General features: G+C 42.5%; 1 protein-coding gene across 5 annotated transcripts in view; it reads left to right on the plus strand.

Annotated features, from left to right (window-relative positions):
- WDR59 (WD repeat domain 59) overlaps nucleotides 1-17235 on the plus strand; it is a 283191-nt gene that overhangs the window by 94151 nt on the left and 171805 nt on the right. For 4 of the 5 annotated variants that reach the window (XM_029608874.1, XM_029608876.1, XM_029608878.1 and 1 more), the window contains exons 12-14: nucleotides 12187-12319; nucleotides 13478-13602; nucleotides 16177-16341. In XM_029608874.1, the coding sequence (XP_029464734.1) occupies nucleotides 12187-12319; nucleotides 13478-13602; nucleotides 16177-16341 (423 nt within the window). The remainder of the gene's footprint in view (nucleotides 1-12186; nucleotides 12320-13477; nucleotides 13603-16176; nucleotides 16342-17235) is intronic. The other variant, XM_029608875.1, reaches the window with a different exon arrangement.

The following is a 17235-nucleotide window of genomic DNA, read 5'->3' on the forward strand; positions in this document are numbered from 1 at the left end:
TTCTCAGATGAGCAGTAAGCAATCTGAAGTGGCTCTCGGCTGCTCATGTAGCAGGAGTGCAAGATGTTTAGGCGTATTTCCTGAGACTTCCATATACTCTATGCCAGCAAGTAGAACATATTCTCGGTGATGTTCAACTTAACACTTCAGAGATTGAGTGTGCCAAGGATGCATTTTGTGGTGACAGATAAATGCAAAGATGTTGCAGATTTCAATTCTGAGGAAGCAAAAGTAGTTTTGTGGCCTGAGTGCTTTATTTCAATGGTGGTTGTTGTAGGTGGCTTGGATTCTGTTTTCCCTAATGGGTTGAATTATTCAACGGATGATTTGGCTTCTTCTGGTGGTGCCAGATTGGCCAAGACATCCCTGGGCTGTGGACCTCATTAGATTGTGAGTTCAAAAGTCATTGCAGCTTCTTCCTATCCAGGATCTTTCTTTCTGGGGCCTATTCTTGACGTAGATCTGGGTCAATACTGTCTTACGGCCTGGCCCTTGTGAGGTATTGTCTGATCCATAGGAGTTAACTCTATTTTGAAGTCTAGATATATTCTTCCTCCTTAGCATCCTTCAGCTTTTAAGGGGTGTTTGATCACTGATGTTTCACTAGATGCATTCCTTCTAGGAATGCCTGTATACCCTTTTTAATAATTTTTTTAAGGCAGTCTCTCTAAGAGTACAAGTGGCGGCTGTTGCATGTTATAGTTTATTCCTGAGATTTTTTGGGAGAAATTCTATATTTCAGGCCTCTGCATCAAGATTTTGTCCTTTCTTGGGATGTGTGCCAGGTTTTGTTTTTGGTTTTTTTTTTAAATCTTTTTAGTGGGATCGCCATTTTGACCTGAAGTTGTTTATCCTTTTAGGTTTTTTTCCTTGGTGGGGATTTTTTTTTTTTGGCAGGTCTTGCAAGGGGCCCTTAATGAAGATATCTAAGAATATGGTTTGGATCCATCAGTAATCAGTAGAGATTTTTCAGGTCCTCCTCTCCTTGGATGTTAGGGGGATGTTTGATAGTGTCTATAGGACCCAAATGAGTTCATGAATCTGATTGGCCTTTTGTTTTATTTAGTGGTGTTAGCTGAAGTGAAGTTGCTGCCAAGACCTCCTTTGTCCATTGGATCATAGAGGGCTGGTTGGCAGTATACATGGATAAAGGCTGGCCCTTATCAAAGCAGCTCAAGGCTCTTCTACTAGAGTACAAGTGGCATTGTGGGGTGGAATTGTGTGTCGTTTTCTGCTGGATTTCTGTAAGGCAGTATCTTAGTCTTCTTTGCAAGCCCTTTCCAAATTCTCCCATTTGGATGTTAGAAGTAGGATGCAAGTTTCATTATGAAGGAGGGAACAGGGTTGATAATATCTAGACCTATTCTGAAATAGCTTGGGGACATCCCATTCATCTGGACTGGTCTGATTGGATGACTAGGAAGGTGAAACTTAATCTTACCTAATAATTTGCTTTCCTTTAATCCAATCCAGAACCTTCCCTGCTATACTGCTAAGTGTGGTTTATTTATTTATTTTTTTCTGAGCTCTCAGAGGTACGATGCTGAGTAGTAACAAGTTGTGAGAGGTGGCCTAAAATGGGGGTCATAGTACATCATAGAACACACACCCAATCTTGGAAAAGCCAAACTTTAGTTTACTAAACATGGTAAAAATCGGTAGAAAATTGTATAATCAGTAAAGACAGTATCAAAGTGAATATCAGTAATAAGCAAACAGCATCACAAGCATTACATGGATTTAATCAAGGCAAATAGTTATTGCAATAACAAAGATAGAAATCAAGAAAAGTCTATACAGGAAATACGTCCCTCATAGGCCTTCCTTTCTATGAGATAGTATCTTCTCGAAAACAAAAGACTATTACGATGTTGGGAACTCCACGAACCAGCTGCTCGCTCTTTGTCTGTCTGGTGTGCTACAGCTCCTCAGGTGTGCCATGAAAGTTTGGCCCTTTTCCTCCCCACCCTCCAAAATTGAGAAAATAAGAGCAGGTTACAGCTGCTGCTGCTAGCAGCAAAATAGTCTTTTTTTTTTTTGCCTCTCACATTTCTTGCACATGGCTTTCTGCCAGTAAGATGTGGACCAAAGCTATAAAAAACAAAAATAGGTCAGAATATTTTACAATAAACCTTGTTCAGTGGTTACATGGAAATATTTTCCCCAACCTATATGGAAAAAAGTATACAAAAGGGTTTATCCACTTTCCCTTATGTTTTTTGCATAGAGACTAATCCATTGACATACTTCATTTGAAACAACTATGATGGATATGGAATACTAGTTAGAGGTGTTTAATATTGTAGTGTGTTATATACATGGCTTAATGCTATATATTTGTGATTTAATTTGGATGCAGTTGTGCATTTTGGTGATATATCTGATTACCACATTTCCAGAACACTGTACAACATGCAGTGTTGTACAAACACACAAGAAAGACAGTCCCTCCTCAATAGAGCTTACAGGACAAGAGACTTGGGGCATTACATAAAGCAAGAGAATGGTTAAAAAAAATAAAGTTAGTTACAGGCCGATACAGTAAGGAATGGTAGGAAGAGGTGCGTTACGGCCGGGCGCACCCGCGTTCACCGCACGCACAGTTCGGATCACCTACCGCTCGATACTGTATTTAAATAGCTTGCAAATGCAAGCCGCGTCCAAGAAGCGTCCGTGATGCGTTAGGCCCGCGCAATCCATTTTACTGTATAGAGCGCTATACAGCGCCTATACAGTATCCTGGGTGTGTTGGTACCTGTCATTTCAAACATCATTTCAAATGACGTTTGAAATGACAGGTACCAGGGGGGATTGCGAGTCCTCTTCCCCCCCCTCCCGAAGCAAGGCAGTGCGAAAATTAAAACAAAAGTGAATAAAGTGTAATAAGAGTAATCAAAGAAAATTCACATGCAGTAAGTTTACTTTTAACAGTCCTCTCTCTCTCTCCTCCTCCTAAGGCTCATACTGCGGCTCCCCTGCCTCCCGGGGGCAACCGCTGCCCCCGGTGGCGAAAGCGGCAGGCGAAAGCGTACGGGCGGGCGGGCGAAAGCATACGGGCGACAGTGAATGAATGCACGCCCGTACGCGGCGGGAGCCGGCGGGCGTGCATTCATCCAGGCGGAGGGAGCCGGCGGCGAAAGTGGCTTCCAGCAGCCCCCGCCGGCGGTGAATGAATGCACGCCTGTGCATGCAATTTGGGAGCTCAAGGCGTGACGTCACGGCGTGTGACGTCTGCGTTCGCTAATGCACTGCCTTGAGTGCCCAAATTGCACACACAGGCGTGCATTCATTCACCTTCGCCGGCAGGGGCTGCTGGAAGCCGCTTTCGCCGCCAGCTCCCTCCGCTGGATGGATGCGTGCTCGCCAGCTCCCTACACTGGATGGATGCATGCACGCCCGCCGGCGAAGGTGAGTGAATGAATGCACGCCTGCCGGCTCCCGCCGCGTACGGGTGTGCATTCATTCACTTTCGCCCGCAGGCTTTCGCCCGCCCGCCCGCAGGCTTTCGCCCGCCCGCCCGTACGCTTTCGCCCGCCGCTTTCGCCGCCGGCTGCCCCCGGGAGGCAGGGGAGCCGCAGTACACGCCTCGGGAGGAGGAGAGAGAGAGAGGACTGTTCAAAGAAAATTCACATGCAGTAAGTTTACTTTTATTATACTTTATTTAATGACATGTCGATTTTCGCCCTGCGCCTTGCTTCGGGAGGGGGGGATTTTGACCAGAGCCTGTCTATTGCTGTCACACCACACTAACGCCAGGGGAAGGGTCCCGGGGGGTGAGGGGGTCGTTTGCCCATGAAATTTCGTCTCTCTGACCGACGCTCCACACTAACGCAGGGGTAAGGGTAGGCAGTAAGTTAGCAGGTTAAACGTGCAGCAAAACTACAGGTTAAAAAGGAGATAATAGGGGCGCACATTGCTGTATGGGAGGGAATAGCTAATCGGAGTGTTTACATCTCATATACATGCTGCGGGCGGAAAGGGTTACCGGTTGATTTAAAGAAGCGGTAAGGATGAGGTTAAAGGGGAGGTGAATCGCGGGTTGGACTTACGCGGCCAAATTGTGAGTTAGAAGTGGGTTAGAAGCAGGGTAACCGCGGCCGTGCTTTACTGTATCGGCCTGTTAATAAGGTAAAAGCAGACAATCAAGCCTAAGATTTAAAAGCAGCTTCAGGACAGTGGGTCTTTAGATGGGATTTAACCATGGCGAGAGAGTTCAGGAAGACTATTCCAAGCACATGACACAGCCAGGTGGGAAGCATGGAGTCGGGAATTGGTGGTAGAGGAGAAGAGGACAGATAGGAGTGACTTGTCTGATGAGCAGAGTGCATGAAGAGGGGCATCGAGAGGTAAGAGGAGATGTAGTGAGGAACTGCAAAGTGAAGTCATTTGTAGGTGAGAAAGAGGAGCTTGAACTATATGCAGGAGCAGATAGGGAGCACATAAACAGGCCGATACAGTACAGTGCGCTCCGGTGGAGTGCACTGTTAACCTGCATTTGGACACGCGTTTGGGCATGCGTTTTCGACGCGCTAGCTTTACCCCTTATTCAGTAAGGGGTAATAGCACGTCGAAAACGCGCGTCCAACCCCCCCGAAACTAATAGCGCCCGCAACATGCAAATACCCAAAGGTAGGCGTTAATTTCTCTCTGCACCGGGAAAGTGCACGGAAAAGCAGTAAAAACTGCTTTTCTGTGCACTTTCGACTTAATATCATGGCGATATTAAGTCGGAGGTCCCAAAAGTCACTGCAAATTCTGTTGGTTTATTCTCCTCCTGGCTGTCTTAATAAAGGTCCAGATGCACTTATTGAATCTATTTCTTCTTCTATTAACTCCAATTTCCCTACCATTATATTAGGTGATTTTAATCTCCACATTGATAAATCTCCTCTATCACCTGCATCAGAGCTTTTACTGAACACACTAACAGCTATGGGCTTCAAACAATTAGTCAAAGCCCCCACTCAAAAATCAGGGCACATTTTAGATCTTATATTTATCAACGACAAAATATATCTCATCTCACCCCCTTCTACTATATCTATTCCCTGTTCAGATCATAAATTAATCAAAACTAAATTCCAAGTAGACTTCTCTTATATACACACTCACATTAATGAAAAATTCATTAAATTCATCAAATCATGCCCTAGCGAAATTCTGGGAAAAAACCCTTCCGGAGGCCCTAAAACAATTGGATACTTCAAACACTTTATCTGCAGTGAACTGTTGGTTTACAATTAATGCAGAAACTGCTAAAATTATTTGTCCTACCGTCATAAAAAAAAATAAAAATCTCAAGAAAACACACAACACCATGGTATAATCTAGACTTAAAAATCAAAAAAAGGCTATTAAGACAAGCTGAAAAAGCCTGGAGAAAAAAATCCCACTAATCAACTACTTGATAGATATAAAACATTATTATACATTTATTCTACAGACATCAATATGACCAAAAGAAATTACTACTCAAAAAGAATTCATGATTATCAATATAATCCAAAAATACTTTGTGTCTAAATTGACTCAGTCTATTAATTGTGATTCACAAAAAGAGATATCAACAATATCAAGTCATGAATTTGCCAATTATCTTAAAGACAAAATATCGAAGCTTACTCCAATAAGTCTACCTCATAATTTGGATTTTTTGACACCTACTTCTTCTATTACTCCTATTTGGTCACAATTCGAGACTATCGCCTCCTCTGAGGTTGAATCCATCATTCAAAAAATTAACCCAGTGGCTCATCCACTTGATACCATCCCAATAAAAATCCTAAAACTAATTCCAAATTGTTTAGCTAGACCCATCACAAATATTGTTAATCTTTCTCTTCAACAAGGTCTCCTTCCAAATTCACTTCAATGTGCTGTAGTTAAACCAATTCTAAAAAAACTGCAGCTGGATCCATCAATTTTATCTAATTACCGACCAATCTCTATTCTACCTTTCCTTACTAAAATTATTGAAAAAACAGTTCATTTACAACTCTCGGAATTCTTAGAGAACCAGAACATTCTTCTTCCTGCTCAACATGGTTTTAAGAAAGGCCATAGCACTGAATCATTACTAATTACTTTGATTGATACAATTCATCGAGGATTCGACAAAGGAACCTCATTTATCTTGATTCTTCTGGACATCTCTGCTGCCTTTGATTCAATCACAAGATACTTCTACACAGACTTGTTGAAATTGGTATCAATGGTAATATCTTTCAATGGTTTAACTCTTTTCTCTCTAATAGATCTTTCAATGTATCTTACAAAAACAATACATCTGATCTTATACCTCTCCCACAAGGAGTCCCGCAAGGTTCTTCTCTTTCATCTATGCTCTTCAACATTTACATGCTCCCTTTATGCCACTATCTGAATAAAATAGGCCTTTCATACTTCCTTTTTGCTGACTATGTTCAGATATTACTACCAATTAAAGACAACATTAATAATACATTTTCTCAATGGGAACTATATCTATCTGAAATAAACAACATCCTATCACATATGGCGCTGTCCCTTAATCATAATAAATCAGAGTTTCTTCATTTATCCAGCAAGTTATCATCATCTTCCATTGATTCCACAGTATTGCGCAAATATAAAATATCAACATCAGTTCGGGACCTAGGAGTCACCTTAGATAAGGAGTTAAACTTTTAAATTCATATTAATAATCTAATTAAAGAAGGCTTTTATAAACTTCAAATGCTTTGAAAACTTAAGCCTTTACTTCACCCCCCAGACTATAGAACAGTTCTTCAATCCCTACTTTTCTCGAAGTTAGATTATTACAATTCCATTTTAATAGGCTTGCCTTCAGCCACCATTAAACCACTTCAACTACTCCAAAATGCTGCCGCAAGATCTTTAACAAATGGTAGAAAATGTGATCATATTACACCAATTCTTAATCAGTTGCATTGGCTTCCCATTTCATTTAGATCACAATATAAGATCATTATGCTCGTTCACAAAGCACTGTATATTGATTACTACACTTGGTTACAAAAACACTTTTATCAGTGTATATCCACTAGAAATCTCCGTTCAACTGACAGGGTCTATTGTCAATTCCTTCCAACAAAGAAATTCACAGAGCATCCATGAGGAGTCGAGCTGCTTCTATAATAGGTCCGCAGCTATGGAACTCTCTACCATATTCTCTAAGAACTGACCCCTCTACATCTTCTTTCAGAAAAAGCCTTAAAACGTGGCTTTTTTTTTTAAAGCTTTCCCCTCATAAATTTAATCTTTTAACATCACCATTCTACAATTTCCTTTTTCTGTATGTACATAAAATGTTGTAGAACAATAGATTTATTGTTTATTTAGATTTGATTTTTAATACTTTATTGTCTTAATTTCATATTTTGAATTTTGTATTTAGTTTTTTTTTTTTTTAACTGTTTTACTGTATTCGGTCTTCATATGTTTATGTGAAGACAATTATGTTATGTGTAAACCGATGTGATATTTTGAATTGAATGTCGGCATAGAAAAATAAATAAAAGTTAAAAATAATTAAAAATTAAAAAACATTTTTAAAATCAGCCCATGGCTCGCGGATTGAAAACCGGACGCTCAATTTTGCCGGCGTCTGGTTTCCGAACCCGTGGCTGTCAGTGGGTTTGAGAACAGATGCCGGCAAAATTGAGCGTCGGCTGTCAAACTCGCTGACAGCCGCTGCTCCTGTCAAAAAAGAGGCACTAGGGACTGCGGGCCCTAATTTGAATATTTTTATTTACTGAATCGCGCGCACAGGAGAGGCTCCTGCGATTTTTACTGTATCGGCCTGACAGTGACTTCAGAAGAGGGGTTATGTAAGTGTAGTGACTGGGGAAAGATGAGCCGCACAGCTGAATTTAGACAGATTGCAGTGGGGAGAGATGGCTTGCCGGGAGACCTGGAGGAGTAGGTTACAATAGTCTAAGCGGGAGGAGATGAGAGAGTGGATAAGGGCTCTGGTAGTGTGTTCAGAAAGGAAGCTTCAGATTTTGGCAGTGTTATAGAGAAAGAAATGGTGTGTTTTAGCAGAGTTTTAGATATGTGTAGAGAAGGAGAGAGAGGAGTTGAAGATGACTCCTAGTTTACAAGCTGAAGGGACCGGGAGGATAACCGTGTTATCCAAAGAAACAGAGAAAGGAGGAAGATGGGAGATGGGCTTAGAGAAGAAAGATAAGGAGCTCTGTCTTGGCCATGTTGAGCTTAAGGTGGTGGCAGCACATCCAGGCAGCAATGTCAGACAAGCAGGCCGAGATCCAGGATTGGATTTCTGGTGAAATTTCTGATGTAGAAAGATAGATCTGGGGGGAGTCAGCATAACAGTGGTATTGAAAGCCATGCGAGGAAATCAGAGCAGCAAGGGGATTAGTATATAGTAGGAAGAGAAGAGGGACCAGGACGGAGCCCTGAGGTACACCAATTGATAGTGGAATGGTAGTAGAGGAAGAACCACCAGAGGAAACATTAAAAGTGCAATGGTAGTAGAGGAAGAACCACCAGAGGAAACGTTAAAAAAGTGCAATGGGAGAGGTAAGAAGAGAACCAAGACAGGACAGAGTCCTGAAATCCAAGCGAAGACACTATAAAGGAGTAGGCTAAGAGGATTTACTGCTCCGAGTCTAATTGCTTTCTGTTGCACAGAATATTGACAGATATCCAAGATTTAATTTTCTGAATAATTTACTGGAACATGCTTAGTGAGATGGTGGCCCCTGGAGGGGGTCCCTACCCAGTTCTGCTTCTGGAATTTTTTTGTATAGTTTGTTGTCTTGGGGTCCGCCAACACAATCCTGCTGATGCTCCTCCTGCCCACACAGTGCCGGCACCATGGGTGATCTTTCCAGAGCTTGCAAGCCACCTGTGCTGGTCTCTCGATCTTTGTGAGATCTGCACTGCTGACCCATAGAGTTTGAAAATGCTTATTTGTGGTGCCTGTTTTGTTTAAAAATGATTACTGGAAGCTGAGCTTTGGCCAGATCCAGCTGAATTTAAGTTCTGGAAATATTGAAAGGAGATTTACTATACAGCTCTAGCCTTAGATACTTGAAATTGAAAAAGCAAAAGCAATGGAGAGCATGTGTAAGCTTAACCATCAAAAAATGTTTAGACAAAGGTTCAGAAAAATTGAACAGGTGACAGAATCTGCCAGTGTTACATACTGGTAAGCTTTAAATGATTTGGGGACAATTTTCAAACTGCCTGCCTTGGCGCAAAGTCCGTGGGTACCAGCTTTGAAAGGGAAAGTGTGCCGGTAACTTTCCATTTGAAAATTTGCGTGGGTACAAAGCACCTGCGGTCTTAAGCACCCGCTTTTAGTGTGGGCAGAAGTTTGCTGGAAAAATGGCACTTGTAGATTTTGGAACCCTCCCCAGTCTGGCTAAAAGACTGAAGGAATGCAGCTTTCAGACAGCCATGTTTTACCTATGTAAATCATTATTTACCCAAGTAAATGTCTTTAAAAATTGCCCTTCTTTGTATAACTGCTTTTATTTGCAAATACGTTTACTGCTGGCGTATATGTCCTGAGACACCAATCCACGTTATACCAGCTCTTAATGATAGGCATTCCCAAAATCTCTGAAGGTCTTAATTTAGTACATTCCGAGGTTAATTTTCAATAGTGTGCATGCGTGATGTGCCTAAAGTTACACCTGTATTTCCTAGACTGCAGTGGGAGCCAGACAGTTTATAAAGTATCGCCTATCATCACCCCAAAAGTGCATAGTGTATACATATTTTTTTTTAAAAGCATCAATCCATATAGTTTTATACACCTATTTTTATAAAAGTGTGAACATGGATTTTACGTGTTAAATAATTTTAACACTTGTGCGTAATAACCATTTATGCATGGAGGTAGATATTGAATGACGTGCACGGATTTATCTTGCTTATGCAAATACTTGTGCATGTGCTGCCAATCAGTAGCTTGCTGGGATCTATACCAGTTGACCCAGACCTTCATTATTTCACCCATACCCACCGCCTATAGATGCAGAGCACCCCATCCAAAAACTGCAGACAGAAGAGAAGTCAGATTTCATTTTCTTGATGTAGCAGATGTAAAACATGTGCATGTTTCATGGTGTGTACACTGACTACGTTTATACGGTACATGAATGTGCATGTACTTCCATGCCCTCAAAATGCTCGCTCTCCTCTGTGCCACAGTGACAGTACCACACACACATTTCCACCCTTCTGAAAATTTGCTTAATGTGCACAGAGGCTACTTACATACATATATGCCTGTTTTACGTGCACAGTGCCCACATAAGTCTTTGAAAATCTCCCCCCTTTAAATTAACTGGGAATTTTGAAACACTACTTATAGGGGACACAGAGTATTCTGTTTGCATTAAGTTTCCCTTTTAAACGTTCTTGCCAGACCTTACAAGCAAATATATGTTATGTTCTTCCTCTTGATTTCATTGAAAATGATGCATACAATTTCAGTAATTGCTATCTTTCTTGCCAATTTTTGTTCTAAAACAATTTCTCAATTTGATAGTTTGCCGAACCAATTTAGTGGCTTGCTATACAACAAGTTTTCTTATCTAGAAGCTGTACTCTGCCTTGTGTCTAGAGCTTTTTAAGGATTTCCAGAAGTATCCTATTGGATTTAACATTCCACAGGAATTTTCTGAATTCAGAATCCAGTTGTGAAAAGTATTTGTTTTATAACAAAATTATCAAGGGACACCAGACTTATTGATTCCGGAGTACCCCTACTATTTTAATGAAGTTCTCTCTTCTCTTTAAAGTTAATGAACAAATTAGAGGAATTCTGGTAACTACCAAAAAAAGACTGCAACAAATCTGTAACAGTTATTCATTCCCAATCATTGAAACAAGTGGGAAGAAGGACTAGGACTTACAACAGAATAAGGAAATTGGATTAAGGTGTCGGGACAAGACAGACGGATGCTCAAACTAGGGCTGATTCAAGGGACAGGCGGGGGCTGCTCTAGCTTGGTTTCCCCCTTTAGAAACCCGTTTAGCCTAGTCTCCATTCCTTTTTCTGAGAGCTATCTGAGGATTCATAAATCAGTACAGATCCCACTTCAACCTGTATCCACGGGGCCTCTCCAGCAAGGGGACTAGAGCAAGGCTAGTAGACCTCCTACTCATTGGGCAAGCACTGAACTGGATCATCCCCCTCACTGGAATGTAAAAGCCCTCTACTGGAGAATTGGGAGGCCTTACTTCTGTCCTTTTTAGGGACATTTTATGTGCTTGTACTGCCAAGACGTCAAAGCAGTGACTGAAAGAGGGATCTGGATCTGCAATAACCTGGGACTCATGTTTCCATCAATTGATTACCAACGCGCTTGAAACACATCCACTTGACAGCATCAGTTTTGAAGGGGGCTAGGGAAAGAGATAAAGGACATTGTGGCCCAGCTTGATCTTCCAGAGGGAACTGGTACCTCTCTTGACTTGTGCATCATGATTGACCACCTGCCTGTGAGGGTGATGTTGGGAAGGAGGGCAAAGGGTGGGACAAGAGTGTGGGAGAGGAAAGGGAGAGAATAGAGAAGGGGGTGAGAGACTGTGTGAGGGAAGAGAAGGAAGGAGCGAGAGGCAATGAGGGAAGGAAATAAGTTGTTGGTAGGAAGCTGGAAGGAGGGGAAGGGTGATTGTATGAAAGTTCATGTGAAGAGGAGAGAAGAGATATTCATCTCCTGTGCCATCTCGCTGGAAAATTGCACTTTTTTCCCCCCCTATCAACAGATGGCTCTGGGATAGGAAGAATTTTGCCCTTTGCTTATTGGCCCTGAAACCCACTTGTCATTGACAAGCAGTCAAGTGAGTTTTTCCCAGCTCTGCTCTACTGTACTGGGTGGGGGATGTTCATTATGGGCTGTGAGAGAAGACTGGCTCTGACTGAGCCACGAGTGCTACTTCCTGCTGCTCTCTCTCTGGTTCTGGTCGTCCTTGGCTGTTGGGACTTTTGAACAGCTGTTAGATGGGAAGGAGTACTGATAAGTGCAGTAAGACTCATGCTGTGGAGATTACTGACACCGAACCTTCTGGCACATCTCTGGTCAGTGCACCTCTCTCCCTTCACCACATAATGTCTGCCATGCGTGCCTGTGGCATATTCCTCCCCTGGATGTGGGTTTCCTGCCACGTCTCTCACACGGGGCTCTTTTTTTTTTTTTTTCTTTTCAGCTTTGTGCTAACGATCTCCTGGATGGTGTTGATGAGCTCCTCGATGGAATTTCCCTTCTGCCGGAGCAAGAGAAAGCCCTTCAAAACCAGGACTCGGAGCACCAGTCAAACACCAGTCACGGGGAGGAAGAAGGTAGAGTTAGCATAAGCAGGCCTCTCAGCCCTGCACAACAGGGAAACTGAAAAACTTGAGCAGGAATTTGCAGCAGGAGTTCAAGATATTCATCAGATACAATCCTGCAAGGTGTAGGATTCAGGTGCTATGGAGGGCTTGGTAGTAGAAGTAGAGAGCGGGCTGCAGGCCAGGATTTAGGGGCTCATTTGCAAAGCTTGGTTTCTCTGAGAAATGGAATTGCAAATCTATGAATTAGAGTCAACCGTAGAAGGAGCAGATTTCTTTTTAGGCTTCTTACAGCTCTAACAATGCTCCTAAGTCCTGGCCTGCAGCCCTCGCTTTACTTCTACTAAAAGCCCTCCACACAAGGCTCTTCCACGGCACCTGAATCCAAGCTTGCAGGATTGCTTTTTCATGCTGCATTGAGCCTGTGACAGAACTCCAGATGTACTGTTTTATCGTGAGGTGGTAGGACTCGTGTCTAGATTTAAATACTTAGCAACACTTAAGACCTAGATTAGCATTGGGTGGTGTAGAAGTGATCTTGAAAGCTCATGTATTACATCCTTTTTTTTTTTGTTGGTTCTTTAAAGGGGATCACTGCCTACAAAGACTCTTGTTTGGGTGGAAGTTGTATGATGAATGGGCGAAAGGCTTGTTTGTGTGTAAAAGGAATGGTTATTCAGTAAATGCTTATTCCCTTATGTATTTTTACCATGCCTTTTCCTTTTAAGAGACTTTGGAGCCTTTCCTCTTTGTTTAATATGGTTCGTTGCTGAGGGTTAATGTAGAAAAAGAAGTCCAGTGATTAGGATGTTTTGATGTATGCATCAGGAGTCAAACTTGTCCATTAACCTTAGTCATCTCCTTTTCTCTTTCTGAATTTGTTTACCCAACTATAACTGAGTAATAATAGTAAGGAAATTGTTCTTCGTTCATCCTCCCTTCTGAAGCCTGCATGCCATCTTAGTGCCAGAAGGATATTAACCAGTCGTCCACCTTTAAACTCTAGTGGGGCAGTGTGTGTTGTCGGTATTATCCTGTGAAGTACTTGGTATCAGATTTTGAAAGGCAGCTGTTTTATAAATTCCCATGGTGGTGGTGGTGGTGATCGTATGTTAGAGCTCAGCCGCAAGCTGTTCCTTACTTTCCCAGTGGTTCTTGTTCTTGTGCCAGTTTTTAGAGAGGATTTCCAGCCTAATCCCCTGACAGGAGGAAAATTGGATCAACTGGGATTGCCACAGACCCTGCAGCAGGAATTCTCCCTGATAAACGTGCAGATCCGAAATGTGAATGTGGAGGTAGGGATGGCGAGAATAGCATTGTTTATTTATAGATTACTCTCTGCAAGGTACGTAACCAACACCGCTGCATGTGATGAATCCCATTTGAGTGAAGGGGGGTGCAAGGGCAGATTATGAAAGATAATAAATAAAGCTGTGTGCAAAGGAGGGAAAGATCCAAGCAGTAGCTGGGTTTAAAGTCTTCTCAAAATAAACGTCATGTGAAAGGTAATGCCAGAATATATGAGAAGCATAAAAAGGCTTGAAAGCTGGAAACGGCCATCTTGCTCCTAAGAGGAAGCAATGAATAGAAGGTGGACGAAGTGTCAGGAGGGCACAGGGAGAGGCTGGAGAGTGGGGTCATAGGAAACGTGAGTCCTTTGCTTTGGGGAGACTTTTATGGCCGTTGTGCTGGGGAGCTCGCCCACTGTGCTGGAAAGAGAAGGAGGTGGCGGTGGACTGGGCTTCGTCCTCCTGTTGCAGCACCAGCCTGTGTCTCTCCCTTCCCCCGTCCTCAAAATCAACCAATGGCAGAGTGGAGGTGGGCCTACGACCTGCCACGCCCACCTGGTGATGTCTGCATCGTGGCGATGTTTCTCACAAATCGGGACAGCTTCTTTAAGACCAAGCCTTCCTGCCCCACCACCTAAACTATATTAGCATTTCATGATTGTGCCAGAGTAAACTATTACCAAACTGCAAAACATCAGTATGCAGGAATTGTTTTAGCTGTGAAAATATGAAGCGCCCTGTCTGTAAGCAATCTGATTATTTATTAAAAATAAAAAAAATGCAAGGTCAGATTGCAGGGTAACACATGTAATGTCTGCCTGAATAATATATTTGGGAGGTGGGGGGGGGGGGAAGGAAGAGAGATCGGCGGTAGGAAGAGACTGATGAAACAATCTAGCTGATGATCCAGCGATTTTCCTCCTCATGGATCTTCTATTCAGGTTGCTCGGTGTTGAGGGGATGTTCCTGGGTACATTCCGCACGGGCTGCTGGAGCATGACATTAAGCCTGCACTTGTGTTCAAGTATTTTCAGAATTGGTGGGCTCATGATGCTTGAGTTAATGCAGCTGGCCAGTGAGTTTTAACTATACTTGCAAAGTTTTGTTTGTGGGATGAGTTCCTATGGCTTCCTTGCATCTCCCCTGGGACACCGGCTGACTTCTTTGTGATGGTTTGTACTGGGGTTTCAAGCAGATAATTTTGGGGAGGCACAGCCTCCCCAAGCCACCTTTATACATGTCACCTTATGAGTGGAAGTATAATCGAGGTGAAGAAATAAAGATGAGGATTTTAAATTTGGCATGAGTGCAAGTGACATGAGAGAAGTCTGAGGTGTAGTGGTCTGTGCTGGAAGGGAACATGCTGATGATAAACTTTGGTCTGGAGTAAAGAAAGACGCTAACAAGAGGAGGATGAGACCCTAGGAGTGGAGGAGCAGCCTAGTGGTTAGAGCAGTGGGCTATAAACCAGGGAAACTGCTGCTGTTTGTGACCTCAGGCAAGACACTTGCCTCAGCTACAAATTTAGATTGTGAGCCTTTTGGGGATAGGGAAATCCCTACAGTACCTGAATGTAATCCACTTTGAAAGTGCCTGAAAAAGTGAGCCTTCATCAGAAGTTTGTGAAGTGAGTTAAGGAGCTAAAGATGTAGTTTTCTAGAGCAGAGAAGAGACAAACATTCAAGTTTCTAACTGGCTTTAATAATGTATCAAATGTTAGCATTTTCTGTAAAATGAGAAGCTGTAGGTCAAGAATGCGATCATATGAAGCTGAAGAGAGGGAATCTCAGAGGGAATATGATAAAATATTTTTTCACTTGGAGGATGACAAACTTTCAGAAGATGTAAAAATCGAAATGGTGGCAGAGTTGAATCATATATGGGCATACAAGGACCTCAATGGCAGGGAAAGGTAGAAAGAAGACCACAGCTTTTCAACCCTTATAATGAGCTGCCTTTATTTGCCTGTCTGTAAGCATTTTAAGCACTGAACGTGCATGGAAGTGCCACTGAGCCCTCTCCCCACTACCCTCTCCCTTCCTCCCCTGGTGTCCACAACAAGCCCAGTCTTTCAATCTCTCCTAACCATGCAACTTTCCCTCACTGCTGGTGAGTACTGCCCATGCCCACCCCACTGTGATGCTTCTGTGTCCTCCCTTTCTCTCTCTCCTGCCCCCTCCTGATGCCTCTGCCTTGTGTCAGCTCCTATAATGAGCTTCTACATTCTTATGATGCCTTTGCCTTCTCACTCCAGCCCCTTGTTCCCTCTACCTTTTCCTTCTAAGTCTTCTCCTTATATCTATGCTGTCCTTCCCCTGTAACGTATTCAGCTTCTTGCTTTTCCATCCTCATGATGACGCTCTTATTCATCTTCTCCCTCTGCTAAAGCTGTTCTACTCCTATCCCCCAGCATCTTTTCTCTTCCATTTTCCTCTCCCGCTTACTCCTCCTCCACTCCTCTTGCCCTCAACCCTTCTCAGTACCAACATTCTAACTAGGAGGGCAATGTCTGTGCGGGACTGATTAGAAATCTGACTTTTGTTTTTTTCTCTGTATTTTGGTGGCTGTGATGTGTTGCAGATGGATGCAGTGAATCGAAGCTGCACAGTGTCTGTTCACTGTGGGAACCACCGTGTGAAGATGATGGTGATGTTCCCTGTGCAGTACCCCAACAATGCAGCTCCTTCTTTCCAGTTTGTCAACCCAACAACCATCACGTCAACTATGAAAGCAAAGCTGCTGAAGGTAAATCTTGGATGTGTGTATCAGTGCTGTCACATGTATCAACAGGCTTTCAGACTTCCGAGTTTAGCATGATAAAATGCAGTAATGGGCTCCTCCTTTCCCCTGTCCTGATGACCGTTTCAGATGGAAAACAAGTTTCTTCGAGAAAACTAAGATGTATAGTTTAAAAGCAATTCTAGTCTCCTCAGTCTAAAATACCGGTGACACCTGGCTCACCAAAAAACACATCACTTACACCCAACATAGGGTTTTGTAATTGGTAACTTTTAAACTTGAATATACAAATTTGTTTGTAACTGTTTTATTATCTTAAATTTATAAAAATACAAAATCTGAGCATCAGATGCTGAATATGTAAATTCTTAGGCTATGCAGTAATCATGAAAATAAATTATATAATCCTGAACAAATAACATCTAACTTTCTATTTAGTCAAAAAGTGTCTCCTTTTTTAAAAATCTCTGGTACCTGTGCATGTTGGGGGATGCTAATTAAAAAGCATTAGTGTCTCATATCTCTAGGAACTATTGCTGCTTTCATCAGGAAAATAGGTCTTAGGCCAACAGGAACTGGGTGCTCTTCTAATTACTTTCCAAGCTCAAATTGATGGGCATAGAATTTTCATAGATGAGGGGCAGAGAGTAGTTGGATAGACTAAAAAGTTCCCGCCAAATGTCGCCGAGTACCTTCACATGGTGACTTAGTGAGATTTGATTTATATATTATAAAACAAAGACCACCACTACTATTTATGTCTGAAAAGAAGCAAAAAGACAAATCTTACTGACCATACGTCATCCCGGATGAAAAGGTGCCCACCCTTAGCCTCAGCGTTAAGGCTAATGATAGCAGTAGTGATAGTACAGAATCTTCACTGGTGCCACAGTTAGAGAC

Source organism: Rhinatrema bivittatum, chromosome 7 (assembly GCF_901001135.1).
Source record: "Rhinatrema bivittatum chromosome 7, aRhiBiv1.1, whole genome shotgun sequence".
Taxonomy (NCBI): domain Eukaryota; kingdom Metazoa; phylum Chordata; class Amphibia; order Gymnophiona; family Rhinatrematidae; genus Rhinatrema; species Rhinatrema bivittatum.